Source organism: Fusarium falciforme, chromosome 9 (genome assembly GCF_026873545.1).
Source record: "Fusarium falciforme chromosome 9, complete sequence".
Taxonomy (NCBI): Eukaryota; Fungi; Ascomycota; class Sordariomycetes; order Hypocreales; family Nectriaceae; genus Fusarium; species Fusarium falciforme.
The window spans coordinates 191,075-206,289 of NC_070552.1; the positions used below are offsets into that span (position 1 = coordinate 191,075).

The following is a 15,215-nucleotide window of genomic DNA, read 5'->3' on the forward strand; positions in this document are numbered from 1 at the left end:
ACTATAAGAATATTACTTACTTCGCAAAAACCTAAGAACTTAGTAGATATTAATTATAATATATTAAATACCTCTTAGAATTTAATTATATTATTATCTATATTAAGGGAATAAAGAATAGTTAAGCTAATGCTATTAGCTAATAACTTAACCTAGATATTAAAAGGATTAAAGCTAAAGAATAATTATTATATTTTATACTAGAAGGATATCTTAAATAGAAGTTTATTAGATAAATATATAAACTAATACTTTTCTTAAAGTATTTTATATTTATTAAGAAATATAAATAATAAGTTATAGACTTTATTAATTATATATAAGGATATTAATAAAGGAAAGATAAATTATAGACCTATAAAGGGAAACTCTTTATTCCTAAAGAAGTATTTTAAATTATTTTTAATTATTATTACTATTAAGTTATATGCTATAAGAACCTAGAAGAAATAACCCGAGCTATATAATAATACTATAATAACTATAAACTCTTATATAAAATATAAGAAAGGATATTTTAATATAAGAAATATTATAAGGTAGCTAAATAAGTAAGCTAAAAATAAACCTACCTCTTAGAAAAAAAATATAAGAAATAAATTATTAAATAATTTTATAATATAAACTATAAATACTTAGAATAATTAATAAGATATATTAATTAATACTTCTAGGGAGACTTCTTAGAAGAATGCTATAGGTAAACCTAAGATTATATTACTTATAGATATATCTAAAGATAAGGAAAACTATTAATCTATAAATATAATGTTATAGAGATACCGTATTAAATTAATATAGCTACTTATATAGTAAAATAAAGTAATTTACTCCTAGGATAAATCTAATAGTATAATAAATAATTCCTAGATAATAAGAAAACTAATAAATAATAAGTCCTAGATAAATTATATTATAAACTTATATATAAAATATATAATTACTTATTATATAAATATTAAAGAATTAATAAAACCCTAAAATAAGTTAAAATAATATTTATTTTTCCTAATATAAAGAAAATTATCTTAATAATTATTAAATAATATAACCTCTATATAAAAACTAAGGCATAATACTATAAACCTTATAAAAAACTATAACTATTCCTAGTTATATAATAACTATAAGACTCTATTACTATAGATTTTATTACTAAACTACCCTTATTAGAAGAACTAGCTATTAGAAACTTTTATAATAATATTTTTATTATTATAAATAGATTTATAAAATTTTCTTATTTTATACCCTATAGAGAATTAATAATAATAAAAGAATTTATATACTTTTTTTATTTTTATATTACTAAGATATATAATATATTACTTAAAATTATTATAAATTAAGGACTATTATTTGCTTTAAAATTCTAATAAAGCCTTATAGGATACTTAGGAATTAATTATAAACTCTTTATGTTATACTATAAGGAGATAAATAGTTAGACTAAATATATAAATTAGATATTAAAATAATCCCTCTAATTCTATATTAACTATAAATAAACTAACTATATTAAGAAGCTACTAGCTATATAGCTAGCCTATAATATAGCTATAAATAAAAGCATAAAGATTATATTAATATATATTAATTTTAGATTTATATTAGATATATATTATTAGATATAAGATATTATTATTAACCTAAAAGTAATCTTTATTAGTAATTAACTTAAAAATCTATATAAAGAAATATAAATAAAAGTTAAGTTTATTAGGAATAAGATAATAAACTATATTAATAAAAAACGAATTAAAGGATTAATTTTCTTAAAAGGAGATATAATTTATCTTATAATAAAAAACATTAAAATAAAATAATAAAATAAAAAACTTAATTATAAATATATTAGACCCTACTAAATTAAGTAAAAAAATCTTAAAATATAACTATAAACTAAACCTATTACCTAAGGTTAAGCTTTATTTAATCTTTTATATTTTATTACTTAAATTAATAAAAAATATTATTTAAGTTAAAATAGGCAATAAGCTAGAAATAAAAATTAATAAATTAAAAGAATATATTATAGAAGCTATTCTTAATATAATAAAATTAATAATAAAATAATATATTTTATTACATAAAAGGATTACCTTAACTCTAAAAATATATAAAAACCCCTAGAATATCTTATTAGTATATAATACCTTCTAAAGGACTTTTACTAATAATATTAGAAAGAGAAATAAACTCTAAGCTAATAATACTCTAATTAATAATATTTATAGTACCTATAGACTATGTAGCAATTATAGCCTCTAACTCTACCTTTTTAATTACCTTTAGCTTATCTAGGGAATAAAGTCTATAGATAGCTATCTTAATACCCTTAGTATATAATTAGCGCTTTTAGTAATAAAGTTAGATTAAATAAGCTAAAACCTTATTTACCCTTATATAAGCCTTTTATATTTCTTACTATAAATATAAAAAGTCCTCTTTAATATACTTTTCCTTAGAATCTAAATAATTAGATTCTTAGTAAATATAATTTACTTAGGAAATTATTAATAATAGAAAAACCTTATAAGTAAGAATATATAAATAGGTATTAAAGATATTTATTAATATATTATATAAAAGGCTATAATAAATATACTCTTTATAATAATTTGATTTTTTAGGTAAGGCTATATAATAAAGGCTATAAAAATAATAAAATAAGATATAATTTTAAATCTAAAATAATTAACAATATTACCTAGTTTAATAATAGCTAATTACTTCTTAGAAAGGGAAAGATAATTAGATATATTAGTAAAAGATTTTTTATAAGTTAAAGATTAGTATATATATATAAAATAACCAAGGTTATAAATATAGCCTTAGGGATAAGACTAATAGAGGGGAGATATTATATTATGGCCTAAGAAACCTCTAGACTATATAACTAAAAGGGCCTATATTATTATACTAATTAGAAATAAATTAAGATAAATTATATCTTATAGGCTATAATCCCCTCTAATCTGGCAAATAAGATCATAATGGCTTAGGCCTTATAAGTTATAATCTATTATAATCTATCCTATTATATAAAGTATATAAGATATACTTATTATACTTTTTTATATAGTAATTACCTTAGCTATTAATATAACTTAGTTATAGTTAATACCTTTAAGTATATTACTAGATGTGACTTATACCTTATATTGCTTAGACTATGCCTAGCACTCTTTGCTAATATAAACCTAGTATAACCGGTTTATCCCTTAGGAAACACATGATCGTCGTAATATATATAGCCTAGCTAGGGCTAATATAACTCTCGTAAAATTTATTTTTTCATTATCTAAATATAAAATAATTACTAAGATTAATATAGCTTACCTTAATTATATTAATTAAAAAAAAGAAAGTATTTTTTATAAAGGTAATTAGCTAAGCTATCTTAGCCCATAATATATATTATAAATTATTTTAAATAAAACTTAGTTTCTTTTTAAAGGCTTTTAAGATAAGAGAGCTATACCTTAAAAAATAATTAATTAGCCTTAATAGCTTTTATCTTTTAAGATTTTATTTAAAATAATTTAATTAATAATTTAATAAATTATTTCTTTTTAAATAGCTTTTATAAAATAACTAAGAGAGGTATTAAGAGCTAGCTGTTTTCTTTAATAAAAAATCTTATTTTTAAGAGTTATTAATTTAAAAGTATTATTAATTCTTTTATTACCTTAGAGGCTAAGGTTATACCTTGTTATAGTTAAAATATTAAAAAGCTACTTAAGTTATTAGCTTTTTTAAGTTTTTTAAATAATAATTTTTTAACTTAATTAAATAAGGTTTTAACTCTTTAATATTATAATATTATTATAAAAAGTATTTATAATAGTTTCTTAGATTAAGAGCTAAGTATATTTATTATAAATATTTATAAGGGCTTTTTTATATTAAAGAGACTTAAGGTTATTTATTATTATATTTTTAAAAAAATAATATTTTTTTAAAATATTATTTTTAAATTATTTTATTTTATTATATATAAAAAATATTAGCTTAGCTATTAATACTTTTTTATTATAAGGGAAATTTTATATAATAATAAATTATAAGGTAATTAATATTTTTAATTAATTAATTAATATTTTTTAAAAAATAAGGGCTTAATAATATAAAAAAACCTATAAAGAAAATATATATAACTTAAAGCTATAAAGATTTTAAAAACAAAGTCTTTTATTTATATATTTATTTTATATTTTTTTACAAATATTTAAAAATAAAAAAGAATTTTAATAAGGTAATTAATATAATTAATATTATATTAAAAATCCTTAATTACTACTATAGGCTAACTACTTAGTTATATTAATTACTATATTAATTATAATTAAATTAACTTCTTAGCTAATAAGCTTTAATTTTTATTTTCTTTTTTTATTTTATTTTTATTTAAAAAAATTATAACTTTTCTTAGCTATTTACTTTTAATTTTAATTTATACTTATACTTTATTTACTTATAACCCTTATAACTATAAATTCTTTTATTTATATATATATTTTTTTTCCTTTTTATTTATAAAACTTTTAAAAGTATAATTTTTTTTAATTAAATTTAATAATACCTTTATTAATAGCTTTATTAGTTTTCCCTTAAAGAGATTAAGCCTACCCTAGAGTAAGCTATTAACCTTGATCTTCTTTAAGACTAGAAAGAGTTTATAAGAGTACCTAAGCTTATTCCTTTAAGCGCTTTTATATTATAACTTAGAGAGCTTATATAATAAAATAAGGCTTTTAGTATACCTTTAAGCCTAGCTATTTTTATATTTGCTCTTAGCTATATTAAATTAAAAAATACCTATAAGTCTTTTATAAGGTTTAAAAAAATAGTTAAAACAGTGAGTCTTTTATAGTAATAGCCTAATAGGTTTTAATAGCTATTAAAAGTTATTAATAAGGTAGTATAGCCTCTTAGTAACTATATAAGTAAGTGCCTTATTATTATAATATAAGCTATAGTTATATAAAGCTATAATAAATTTAACTAATTAATAATAGTAACTTATAATAAAATCTTATATACTATAAGCTATACCCTAGACTTATAGTTAAGACTTATAGCTTATTATATAATAAATATAGCCTAAATATGTATAATCTATACTTCTTAAAACCTAAGCGTATCTTATATATAATATTATATATTAAATAATAATAAGGTATAACTTTATATTTAAACTAATTAATATATAAAGTAAAAATATAATAGTTTTTAATATAATACTTCCCCTTTATTACTTTTATTCTTAAGGCTATTTCTTACAATTATAATTACTTCCTTTATAGATAATTAACTTTAATTTATATTTTTATTTCTTATTAAAGTATAAATACAATATTAAATTATATTACTAAGAAAAATTCTAATACTTTTATTTCTATTATAACCTAAGATAAGGCCTTAGCTATATAATAATATAGCCTTATTATACCTAATTAATTTATATAAAGACTAAGACTACTTACTCTTATAGCTATAAGTTAATATAGCCTTATTATACCTAATTAATTTAATTAAAGACTAAGGCTATTTACTCTTATAGCTATAAGTTAATATATATTATTTACTAAGATTATTATAAGTAGGGTTATCTAGCTTATTATAACCTTAGTAAGCTATCTAGTATATGTTATATAGCTAACTATACTTTCTTATATAGTTACTATCTTAGCTATTAATATAACTTAGCTATACTTAATACCTTTAAGTATATTAGTATATATAATATCCCCTTTTATTTAAATATAATATACTTAATCTCTTTACTAATGTAAAGCTAAGATACCTAGTTTGTTCTTAAGGAAATATATAATTATACTATATTTCCCTTACTTAATCTTATTATTATACTTATAATATATTAATAAAGCAGTTCTAACTTATTATAAGCTTACTATCTCTTAAGACTAAAATAACCTTTAAGGGAAAAAGAAATAAAAAGAATTTTAAAGCTCTTAGCATAAAATTATAGCCTGCCTAACTAAGGATATTTATAATAAGAGGCTTAAGAAGTTTTAATATTATTATATCCCTAGCTATCTTACTAAAGTTAGCTATATTATAAAAGCCTAGCTATATTTCTATAAAGGGAGATTTATTAAAACATAGGTTAATAATTACCTGTATTTTAAATATTATATTATATTATAATATAAGGGTATTTATAGGCTTATTAAGATATATTTAAAAACCTTATAAATTAATTTCTTTAAGGCCTAGAGGAATATTAAGCTAGTTATAATAAATGAATTTACTAAGCTTATAATAAATTAAGCTATATAGTATATTATTATGTCTTTTTAGCTCTTTAGGGCATTATATAATAATATCTATAATTAAGTATTATATAAGACTTTATAAAAGGTTAAGGACTAATAGTAATAGATATTAAAAAAATATCCTTTATATTAAGTTAAGGGAAATAGGTACTAAGCCGTTTTAGGCCATTGGGCAATTTCTTATACATAGAAAAGGAGTTAGAGGCCTTTAAGCTTTAACTATTATTATTTTCTTTAGGGTTAATTTAGGAATAAGGAAGCTTTATGCTTTCTTCTTAGAAAGGACCTTTATTACTATTAATTAATTAATTGCCCTTATTATTTTATATACTATTTAATTTATAAAAAAGTATATAAAATCCCTTTTTTAAGAGTTACTTAAAGAAAAATATATTTTAAGTTTTAGCTATAAATAGTATATTATGTTTCTTTAATAAAATATATAAGTCCCTTTTATTAGATTATTTTTATGTATATTAATATCTTAAGTGCCTAAGAAACCTATAAATTATAATAAAGCCTTATAAGCTATTGAACTATTTAGTAATTAGCTTAATAATACTACTAAGAAGTATATTATAAGAGCCTTATATATTTAAAGCTATTAAGAAAGTAATATAAATAAAGGTATTATTAAAGTATTTAAAGTATTATTAGCTTAGCTATAATATAAGGTCAAAAGTATACCTCTTATATTATAAGTATTTATTATAAGCTTTTTCTTAAACCTTTATAGTTATATATATAAAATATATATTTACTTATTTTATAACTTACTTATAATCCCTATTAAGATCTAAGACTATAGGTATTATAATAATATCTATAAAAATATTTATAAAAACTAATATAATATCTTCCCTAGTAGCTATAATATTTCCTTTAGTAACAAAGCTAATAACTCTTACTTTAATAAGTATAATAATAATACTTATATTAAAAGTTAATAACTCTTATATTATATTTTAATAATATTAAACAATTTAAATGGTTTAATATATTATCTTACCTTAGGGAGCTATTAAGACTTATTAATACTATAAGAAGGCTATAAAACTACTTATATATTACTTTAATATAACATATAATTAATATTATAACCAGAAGTAAATAGGGAGGTACTTTGAAAAGGGAAATAATATTAAGGATTAAACTAAGGAGAAAATAATAAATTATCTTAATTAAAATAAAGCTAAGGCTAAAAAGGGTAAATATAATATTAAAAAAATAATAAAATAACTCTTTGTTTAGTAATAAGACATATAATATATGTAAGATATTACTAAACGAAATTATATATTATAAGATAATTATTATAAAAATAAAAACTTCTTTTATTAATATTTAAAAAATTAATAAGAGATATAATTAATATATAGTACTTAAAAAAAAGAATTTAATCCCTAAGGATATCTTTTATAATTTAATAACTTATTTTAATAAGGCTATAAGTAAATTAAATTATTATATAAAATCAGCCTAATAGCTTTTATATATCTAAGTAATAAAATAATTATTCTTAAAAAGATTATTATTTTCTTTATTAATACTACTAAATATACCTATTTTAATTAATATTAATGATATAAATCCCTATATTCTCTAAGGCTATAAGAGTTAACTAATAAGTAATTATCCCTATAGCTAGTAAGGGCTAAATTATAGCTAGGATTATTATAAGTTAATTTTAATATATTTTATCTCTAGCCTAAAGGTTATATATATTCTAATAGGGGTTAATATCAACGTTAGCTTTTTATTACTATTATTAAAGCTATTAATTCTAATATATAATATACTGCTCTTGCTGAATTTAATATGTCTATAAGTATAATAGTATAATAATAAGAGTACGTTAAGGAGGATATTAAGTATTTTAGGCTATTATAAGGGCTTAGAGATTCTAGCTATATAAAGTATTAAATATAATAAGGTTATTTAGTAATATATATTAAACCTATTAATAATATAAATATAAAAGCTAAGCTTTTAAATAAGAATTATTAAGGTATTATTCTTATTATTAAGTACTAATATATATAATAAGTAAGTAAGATAAATAAGCAAGTAGGATAAAAATTGCTTAAGCTATATTCTCTTTATTTAATTAATTAATTCTGAATTACTTAGTATATTATAATTTAATAATAAGGCAAATATCTTTCTTATCTTTTAGGCCCTTTAAAATAACTTAAAGCTAACTATCTAATATATTATAGTAGTCTATAAAATTACTTATATAAACCTTTACTGCTACTAATAAGGTATTAAATCTTAATGCGATATTATCCTATAATTAGTTATATTAGCTCTTAAATCTAGAGAAGTAAATGCTTAAGTATTTTTTTCTTAACTTAGATTTATAAAGATTTCCCTCTTAGCTTTATAGTATTAGAAAAATAAGCAATTAAGTACTTATTAATTATAATATATTACTTATTATTATATAATAGGCTGTAAATTTTATGAAGTAATACTTAAAGGTTAAGATATATTTTTTTAAAAAAATATAATTATTAAAAAATTAAATATACAAATCGAATTAGTATATATAATTCATTTTAGCGTATAATAAATATAATTATAAAATATAATATTTAATTAAATAGTATTTATAATTTTAATAAAATTAGCATTTTTATAAGTATACTTATAAATAAAATAATTATTATAAGCTTAGAAAGGTATTTAAAGCTAAAATTAATATAGCTTAAAAATTAAAAATAAATTATAATTATTTAAGGAATTAATATAAAAGGCTAAGTAATCTAATTATTTATTAGTAATATAAATTCATATTACCTTATTTATTAATATTAAAAATATAATCTCTTAAGTAATTAAATAATTACCATAATATAAAATAATTAAATTAAGTATAAAATTAATCTTATATAGCTTAGATACTTAGATTAATATATAGCTAATTAATTAATTAATTTTTATTATTTCTTAATTTTTAATAGCTATAAAAGTAATTAATTTATTAAATTTAAAAAATATTATAATAATAATAAAATTATTTAGCTTTATATATTACTATATTTATCTTATTTATCTTAGTCCCTTAATATTTTAATATAATTAAAAGGGCTTATAATTAAAAAAAAAATATTTTATTAATTATATTATAATATACATTTTAAAAAGTAATTCTTTTTTAGGTTTTTATATTATATTTTAAGTTATTATTATAAAAAGAAATATTAAAATATTATTTAAAGTAAATATATTTCTTTTAATTTAAAAAATATACTTTTAAAGCTTAATATATAGCTAGAAATATTAATACTAATTAAAAAGATATTTAATTAATTAACCTCTTAGGTATTAAAGACCTTAAAGATTATACTTAAGGCCTAATTTTAATTTAAATACCTTAAAAAATAAATTAAAATATATTAAAGTAATTCTCTAGAATTATTTCTTAAAGTATTAAAGTCTCTTATAAAGGGAATAAAGGTAATTATATATAAGATAGATTCTATAAGGGTAAAGGTCTAAGGCTTTTAATAAGTAAATTAGATATTGGGTTAATTCTAAAAGGTAAAATAGACCTAATTTAAGAAAAAAGGAGTTATAACTATATAAAAAAGAAAATAATTAATTAATTAAAGAAATATTAATATATACATAATAATTAAATTATTAAAGAGTAATAATTAAAAAAATTAATATAACTAATAGTTTAATATTATAATATGTATATTAAGCTTAATTATAGTATAAAGACTTATTAAGTAATAAGTAAGATATTTAAAGAAAAATATAATAAGTAGTTTTAATTAATTAAATAATTTATAGTTTTTTAATATAGTTTTTATTAAAAAAATTAAGATTTTTATCTTATTTACTTATTTATTTTACTTACTTAATATATATATTAATAATAATATATACAATAATTAAGATATTTATATTTATTAAATATATAATCTTAGCTAATATTAATATATTATTAATAAAAATAAGAAAATCTTATAAGTTTTAATATTAATATTAATTTTAATTATATATCTTTATAGTATTATTTAATAAAGAAATAAAGCTTTTTTTAAGGGAGAAAAGCTTATTTTATATATTAGATATATTAAAGTAATTTACTTAATAGCTATATTATAAAGTAATATTAAAGAAAATATTATAACCTTCTCCATAAATTAAAATAAACTAATATATTACTAATTAAAAATATATTATTTTTTAAATAGCTATATATATAGTACATCTCTTAATCTCTTTAATTATACTAATAGATATTATTTTAATAGATAGGGGAGGGAGATCTCTTACTTATATATATATATAAAGTCGGGCTTATATAATAGATTCTATTTGCATCGCCGGCGGTGCGATTATCACGTGATTCTATTTGTACCGCCAGCGGTGCACGTAGGGGCTGCCCCCTCTGATTGGTTGAGCACGGCCCCTATTGTGGAGTGCTCTGTGGCATATTAAAACGGCTCTTCAGCCACTTCCTTTGTCGAGGAACAAGGCTCTTTATTATCCTCTTCAAGATGCTCGGCTGGTGCGAAATAGCTGTTAGTTACACCTAGACTAGTACTGATATTTGAGAAGTCAAACTTGATGCATCCCAACAGACAGCTCTATATATACTCGCGGAAACGCGTGTTTGCATCGCAAGAGAATAACTAAAAACAGATCGGAGGAAAACATTGTTTCTCAGCCACCAGACTCTGATTCCCGCCCACAGTCCGACGCTTAACCCCTGCACACAAACTCCCGGATTCCCTGTAGGCAGTCCCAGCCTTGGGAATACCTGGTATACGATTCTCCCTTACTCTAGTTCAAGTCGGACACTGTATTTGAATCGGAACACCAAGTCAAGCTCAACACAGTCACGGAGTGAAAAGATGTGGCCTGTATTCGTCAAGAGCCATTCCGACACTGGCTATGTTAGTAACTCGTGTTACTCTTAAGGGAAGAAACATCACGTACCTTGATCCCGAGACTAGACGGCATTGTTGGAAGGATTTGAAGGGGGCGTTCTCTTTAAGGTGATCAAGATATTATCCGATGAAGCATCATCGCTCGAAGCATTCCAACCCAACGAGTATACACCGTCGACACCAGAGGGCATACCGTACCAGAGAGACACCAACGTACCATCCTCGTCAACGAAGGCGAAGGAGCCGTAGAAGCTGAAACTCGTGACGAGGTTGCCAGTATCAGCTGTTCTGTTAACCAGCGTGACGTTGTGGGAAGACGACGAAGGGCCGGGGACGGCAAAAATGAGGTTCGACCAGGTAGGACTCTGGCCGCTGGCGTAGCCAGTCGTGTTAGGAGATCCGGACCAAGTGTTGTCTCCAGTAGTAACTGCTTCTTTATTAGTGAAATGAGTTTTTGCTGACATCATAAGACGGGGAAACTCACAGAGGACCGGCGCAGCCTCGGGGTTGCCTACGCTGCTAAAGTTGCCGACAAAGACGTCGCCTTGGGAGGAAGTTAATTATTGTTCTTGATAGTATGTCTTGGAGTTGAGAAGCCAATATTGGGTCTCTTACCGCCCGTAGAGAACATAGGAAGGCCACCGATGCCACTTCCATAGGCAAAGAGAGAGAAGCTGTCCGCTGCATACGCCCAAGTCACGAAACTTGACAATGCGACAGCAGTGAACTCGTAGGAGCGCATAGTTCCGAAGGTCTAGTTTAAAGAAAAAAGAATTCTTAGAATGGGCAGATTGTATATCAGTATGCTTTCGTTGAACTGCACTATATCACAACCTAGCCGATGGGAAGGGTCAAGTGATATAATAGACATGATACCCAAGTAAAATTTCTCAGGATATTATGGACCCCAACGCTGCCTCCTCGTTGGACGCGTCATTTTGGGATTGCAGGTGTAATGCATAACGAAATCAGCCTCTTCAGCAGGGGCTTGCCCGGAGTGTTTCATGATCCCAAGGACCCCATATCCCTAAAACGATACAACCTTACCCGGGGCTCCGCACCGATATAGCGTTAGATTCCCGAGAATTGGATCTTTCAGGGTTCAGTCAATGCGCAATGACTCGTCAATCCCCCTACGTAAGCCCAATATAGAAGGCCCGGGATGTGGGTGGATGAGCGGCTGAGCGGCAAGGACGGATGGCGATAGTTTATATACCGATGAACGGAGAGTCCGTGAAACGCGATTACATAGGGATGCTGACGACGACATCGTGAGGCTGTGGCGGCTAGGTTGCATTTGGCGATACGGGGTGAGGGAGAAGTCCGTCAAAGCTGAAGTGTAGGATCCGCGTATGCTGGACTATGGAGGTCTTCCATTGAAGAACGTGTTATTTAAAATCCACTGACGGAGGCTAGGAATAGGAGAGATGAGTTGTAGACCATTCTTTCTCTTTACTTTATACACAAGACATCATTGAACTTCTTCCGGGCACGCTTAGTTTGCCCCTTTCTAACATCATGCTTCTTCAGTCTCTTTTCGCAAGCTGCTTTGCCATTCAGCAAGTCTGGGCCGCCAGCTTTTCTTCCCAGCTTAAACCTCGCGCTACTTGCAGCGGGAATACGGCATCCACCAGGTCAGAATGGTGTGACTACTCCATTGACACTGACTACACCACCGAGGCCGTCGACACTGGAGTTACCAAGGAATACTGGCTTGAGTTGACTGATGTTACTGTTTCCCCTGATGGCGTCTCTCGCTCAGCAATGGCAGTCAACGGTTCCATTCCTGGGCCGACGATATTCGCCGACTGGGGTGATACTGTTGTGGTGCATGTCACCAACTCCCTCAGCACCTCTCTTAACGGTACCAGCATGCACTGGCATGGTATCCGTCAGAACTACACCAATCAAAACGACGGTGTCACGTCAATCACCCAGTGTCCCCTAGCCGTTGGGGAGACGATAACTTACACTTGGAAGGCTGCTCAGTATGGGTCGAGCTGGTATCACTCCCACTTTGCGCTTCAAGCCTGGCAGGGTATTTTCGGTGGCATCATCGTCAACGGTCCTGCTACGGCCGATTATGATGAAGACCTAGGAATGGTTTTCTTGAACGACTGGGGTCATCAGACTGTTGATGAATTGTACTCCTCTGCCCAGACTAGCGGGCCACCCACCCTCGACAACGGCTTGATCAATGGAACGAATGTCTATGGTGATGACGGCAGCTCGTCCCAGACTGGCTCTCGTTTCAATGTCTCGTTTAAAACTGGCACATCCTACCGCATGAGGTTGGTAAACGCGGCGGTCGACACTCACTGGAAGTTCTCCATCGACAACCACATCATGATGGTCATTGCGGCTGATCTGGTGCCTATTGAGCCGTACGAGACGACTGTTTTGGATATAGCCATGGGTTTGTGGCCTACCACGCCCCGAAACGCGCTTCTTGCTAACTTTCTATCCCAGGCCAGCGCTACGATATCATCGTGACTGCCGACCAAGCCGACGTTGCCGATAACTTCTGGATGAGAGCCATCCCGCAAGCCGCATGCTCCGACAACGATTCGACCGACAACATCAAGGGCATCGTCTACTACGGAGACAGCCCCAGCACGCCGTCCACAACCGCCTACGACTACACCGATAGCTGCGACGACGAGACGGACATTGTGCCGTACATCTCCAAGACGGTCGACGACGCCAACTGGAGTGACCTGGATACGGCCACGGTTGGCAGGAACACGGCCGGCCTGTTCAAGTGGATGCTCAACAGCACCAGCATGCTCGTTGAATGGTCGGATCCCACGCTTGCGCAGGTCCTCAACGGGTCAACCGAGTACGAGACTGACGATGCCGTCATTGAGCTAAGCGAGGCCAACCAGTGGGTTTACTTTGTCATTGAGACTACTTTGCCGGTTCCTCACCCTATTCATCTCCACGGCCACGACTTTTTCATCCTTGCGCAAGGGACTGGCACTTATTCGTCCTCTGTGACTCTCAATACTGCCAACCCGCCTCGTCGTGACACGGCTGTATTGCCGGCGGCGGGATACCTTGTCATGGCGTGGGAGACTGACAACCCTGGTGTGTGGCTGTGCCACTGCCACATCGGTAAGAAGACCCCGACAAACCGGTAATCTCATTTTGAGACTCTACTAAATGACATTTTAGGGTGGCACACTTCTGAAGGGTTTGCTCTGCAGTTCGTGGAGCGGGCGAGTGAAATCCCTGACATTTCTGACTCGACCTATGTTTCAGACGTTTGTGATGCCTGGAGTACCTTTGAGGAGGAGCACGCGATTGAGCAGGAGGATTCGGGTGTATGATAGGGGGACGCTGATATGGCGAGCTCTGATGGAGGGTTTCTTAAATTTGTGTTTCTTGAGAAGCAAGAGCGTTGAATGAATGGAATATAGCGCCTTACGAAACAATCTCGATTTCTATTTATAAATATCACGAATCCTAGAGAAATATGCTTCATTTACCACCGTAGTCTCTCGCAAGAAGGTCTTTTGCGGGAAGCGTTCCGGGTAGAACTTGCCTTGCCTCGGGTAGGTAATAGAAAAGATAGGTTTTGTTTGGGAACTTGGCAGCTGGTAGGGGAAGACAGATATAAACAGCATAGAGAGTGAGGTAAGATATTATATACCTCAGTTATATAAAAATAAAATAAATAAATATATTTTTTAGCTATTATTAATTTTTTATAAGATATAAAATAAAAAGTTTTTATAAATCTATTTATAATAATAAAAATAATAATATAAAAATTTAATATAGCTAATTCCTTTAATAAGAGTTATTTATAATCAAATCTATAATAATTAAGTCTTATAATTATTATAAAATTAAGGTGAATTATAATATTATAACATATATAATAAGTAAGCATTATAGTTAAATAAGTATTATACTTTTCCCTTTAATACCATATTTTTTACTTGATTAATTAATTCCGAATAACCTAAGATATTTATTATTACTATTAAAGCTAATACCC

General features: G+C 26.3%; 1 protein-coding gene and 1 pseudogene across 2 annotated transcripts, besides 1 other annotated feature; one reads left to right on the forward strand and one right to left on the reverse strand.

The window, feature by feature from the left end:
- Positions 1-11,274: 11,274 nt before the first annotated feature.
- NCS54_01097800 lies at positions 11,275-11,966 on the reverse strand (annotated as a pseudogene). Its single transcript has 3 exons — positions 11,828-11,966; positions 11,697-11,756; positions 11,275-11,639 (listed from the first exon to the last, which is right to left on the reverse strand).
- Positions 11,275-11,966: a sequence feature.
- A 764-nt stretch (positions 11,967-12,730) lies between these two features.
- NCS54_01097900 (Hypothetical protein) lies at positions 12,731-14,541 on the forward strand (the record flags this gene model as incomplete). Its single annotated transcript, XM_053156266.1, has 3 exons — positions 12,731-13,628; positions 13,682-14,326; positions 14,387-14,541. 3 exons carry the CDS (start codon positions 12,731-12,733, stop codon positions 14,539-14,541), a joined length of 1,698 nt encoding a protein of 565 aa, XP_053012241.1.
- Positions 14,542-15,215: the final 674 nt, after the last annotated feature.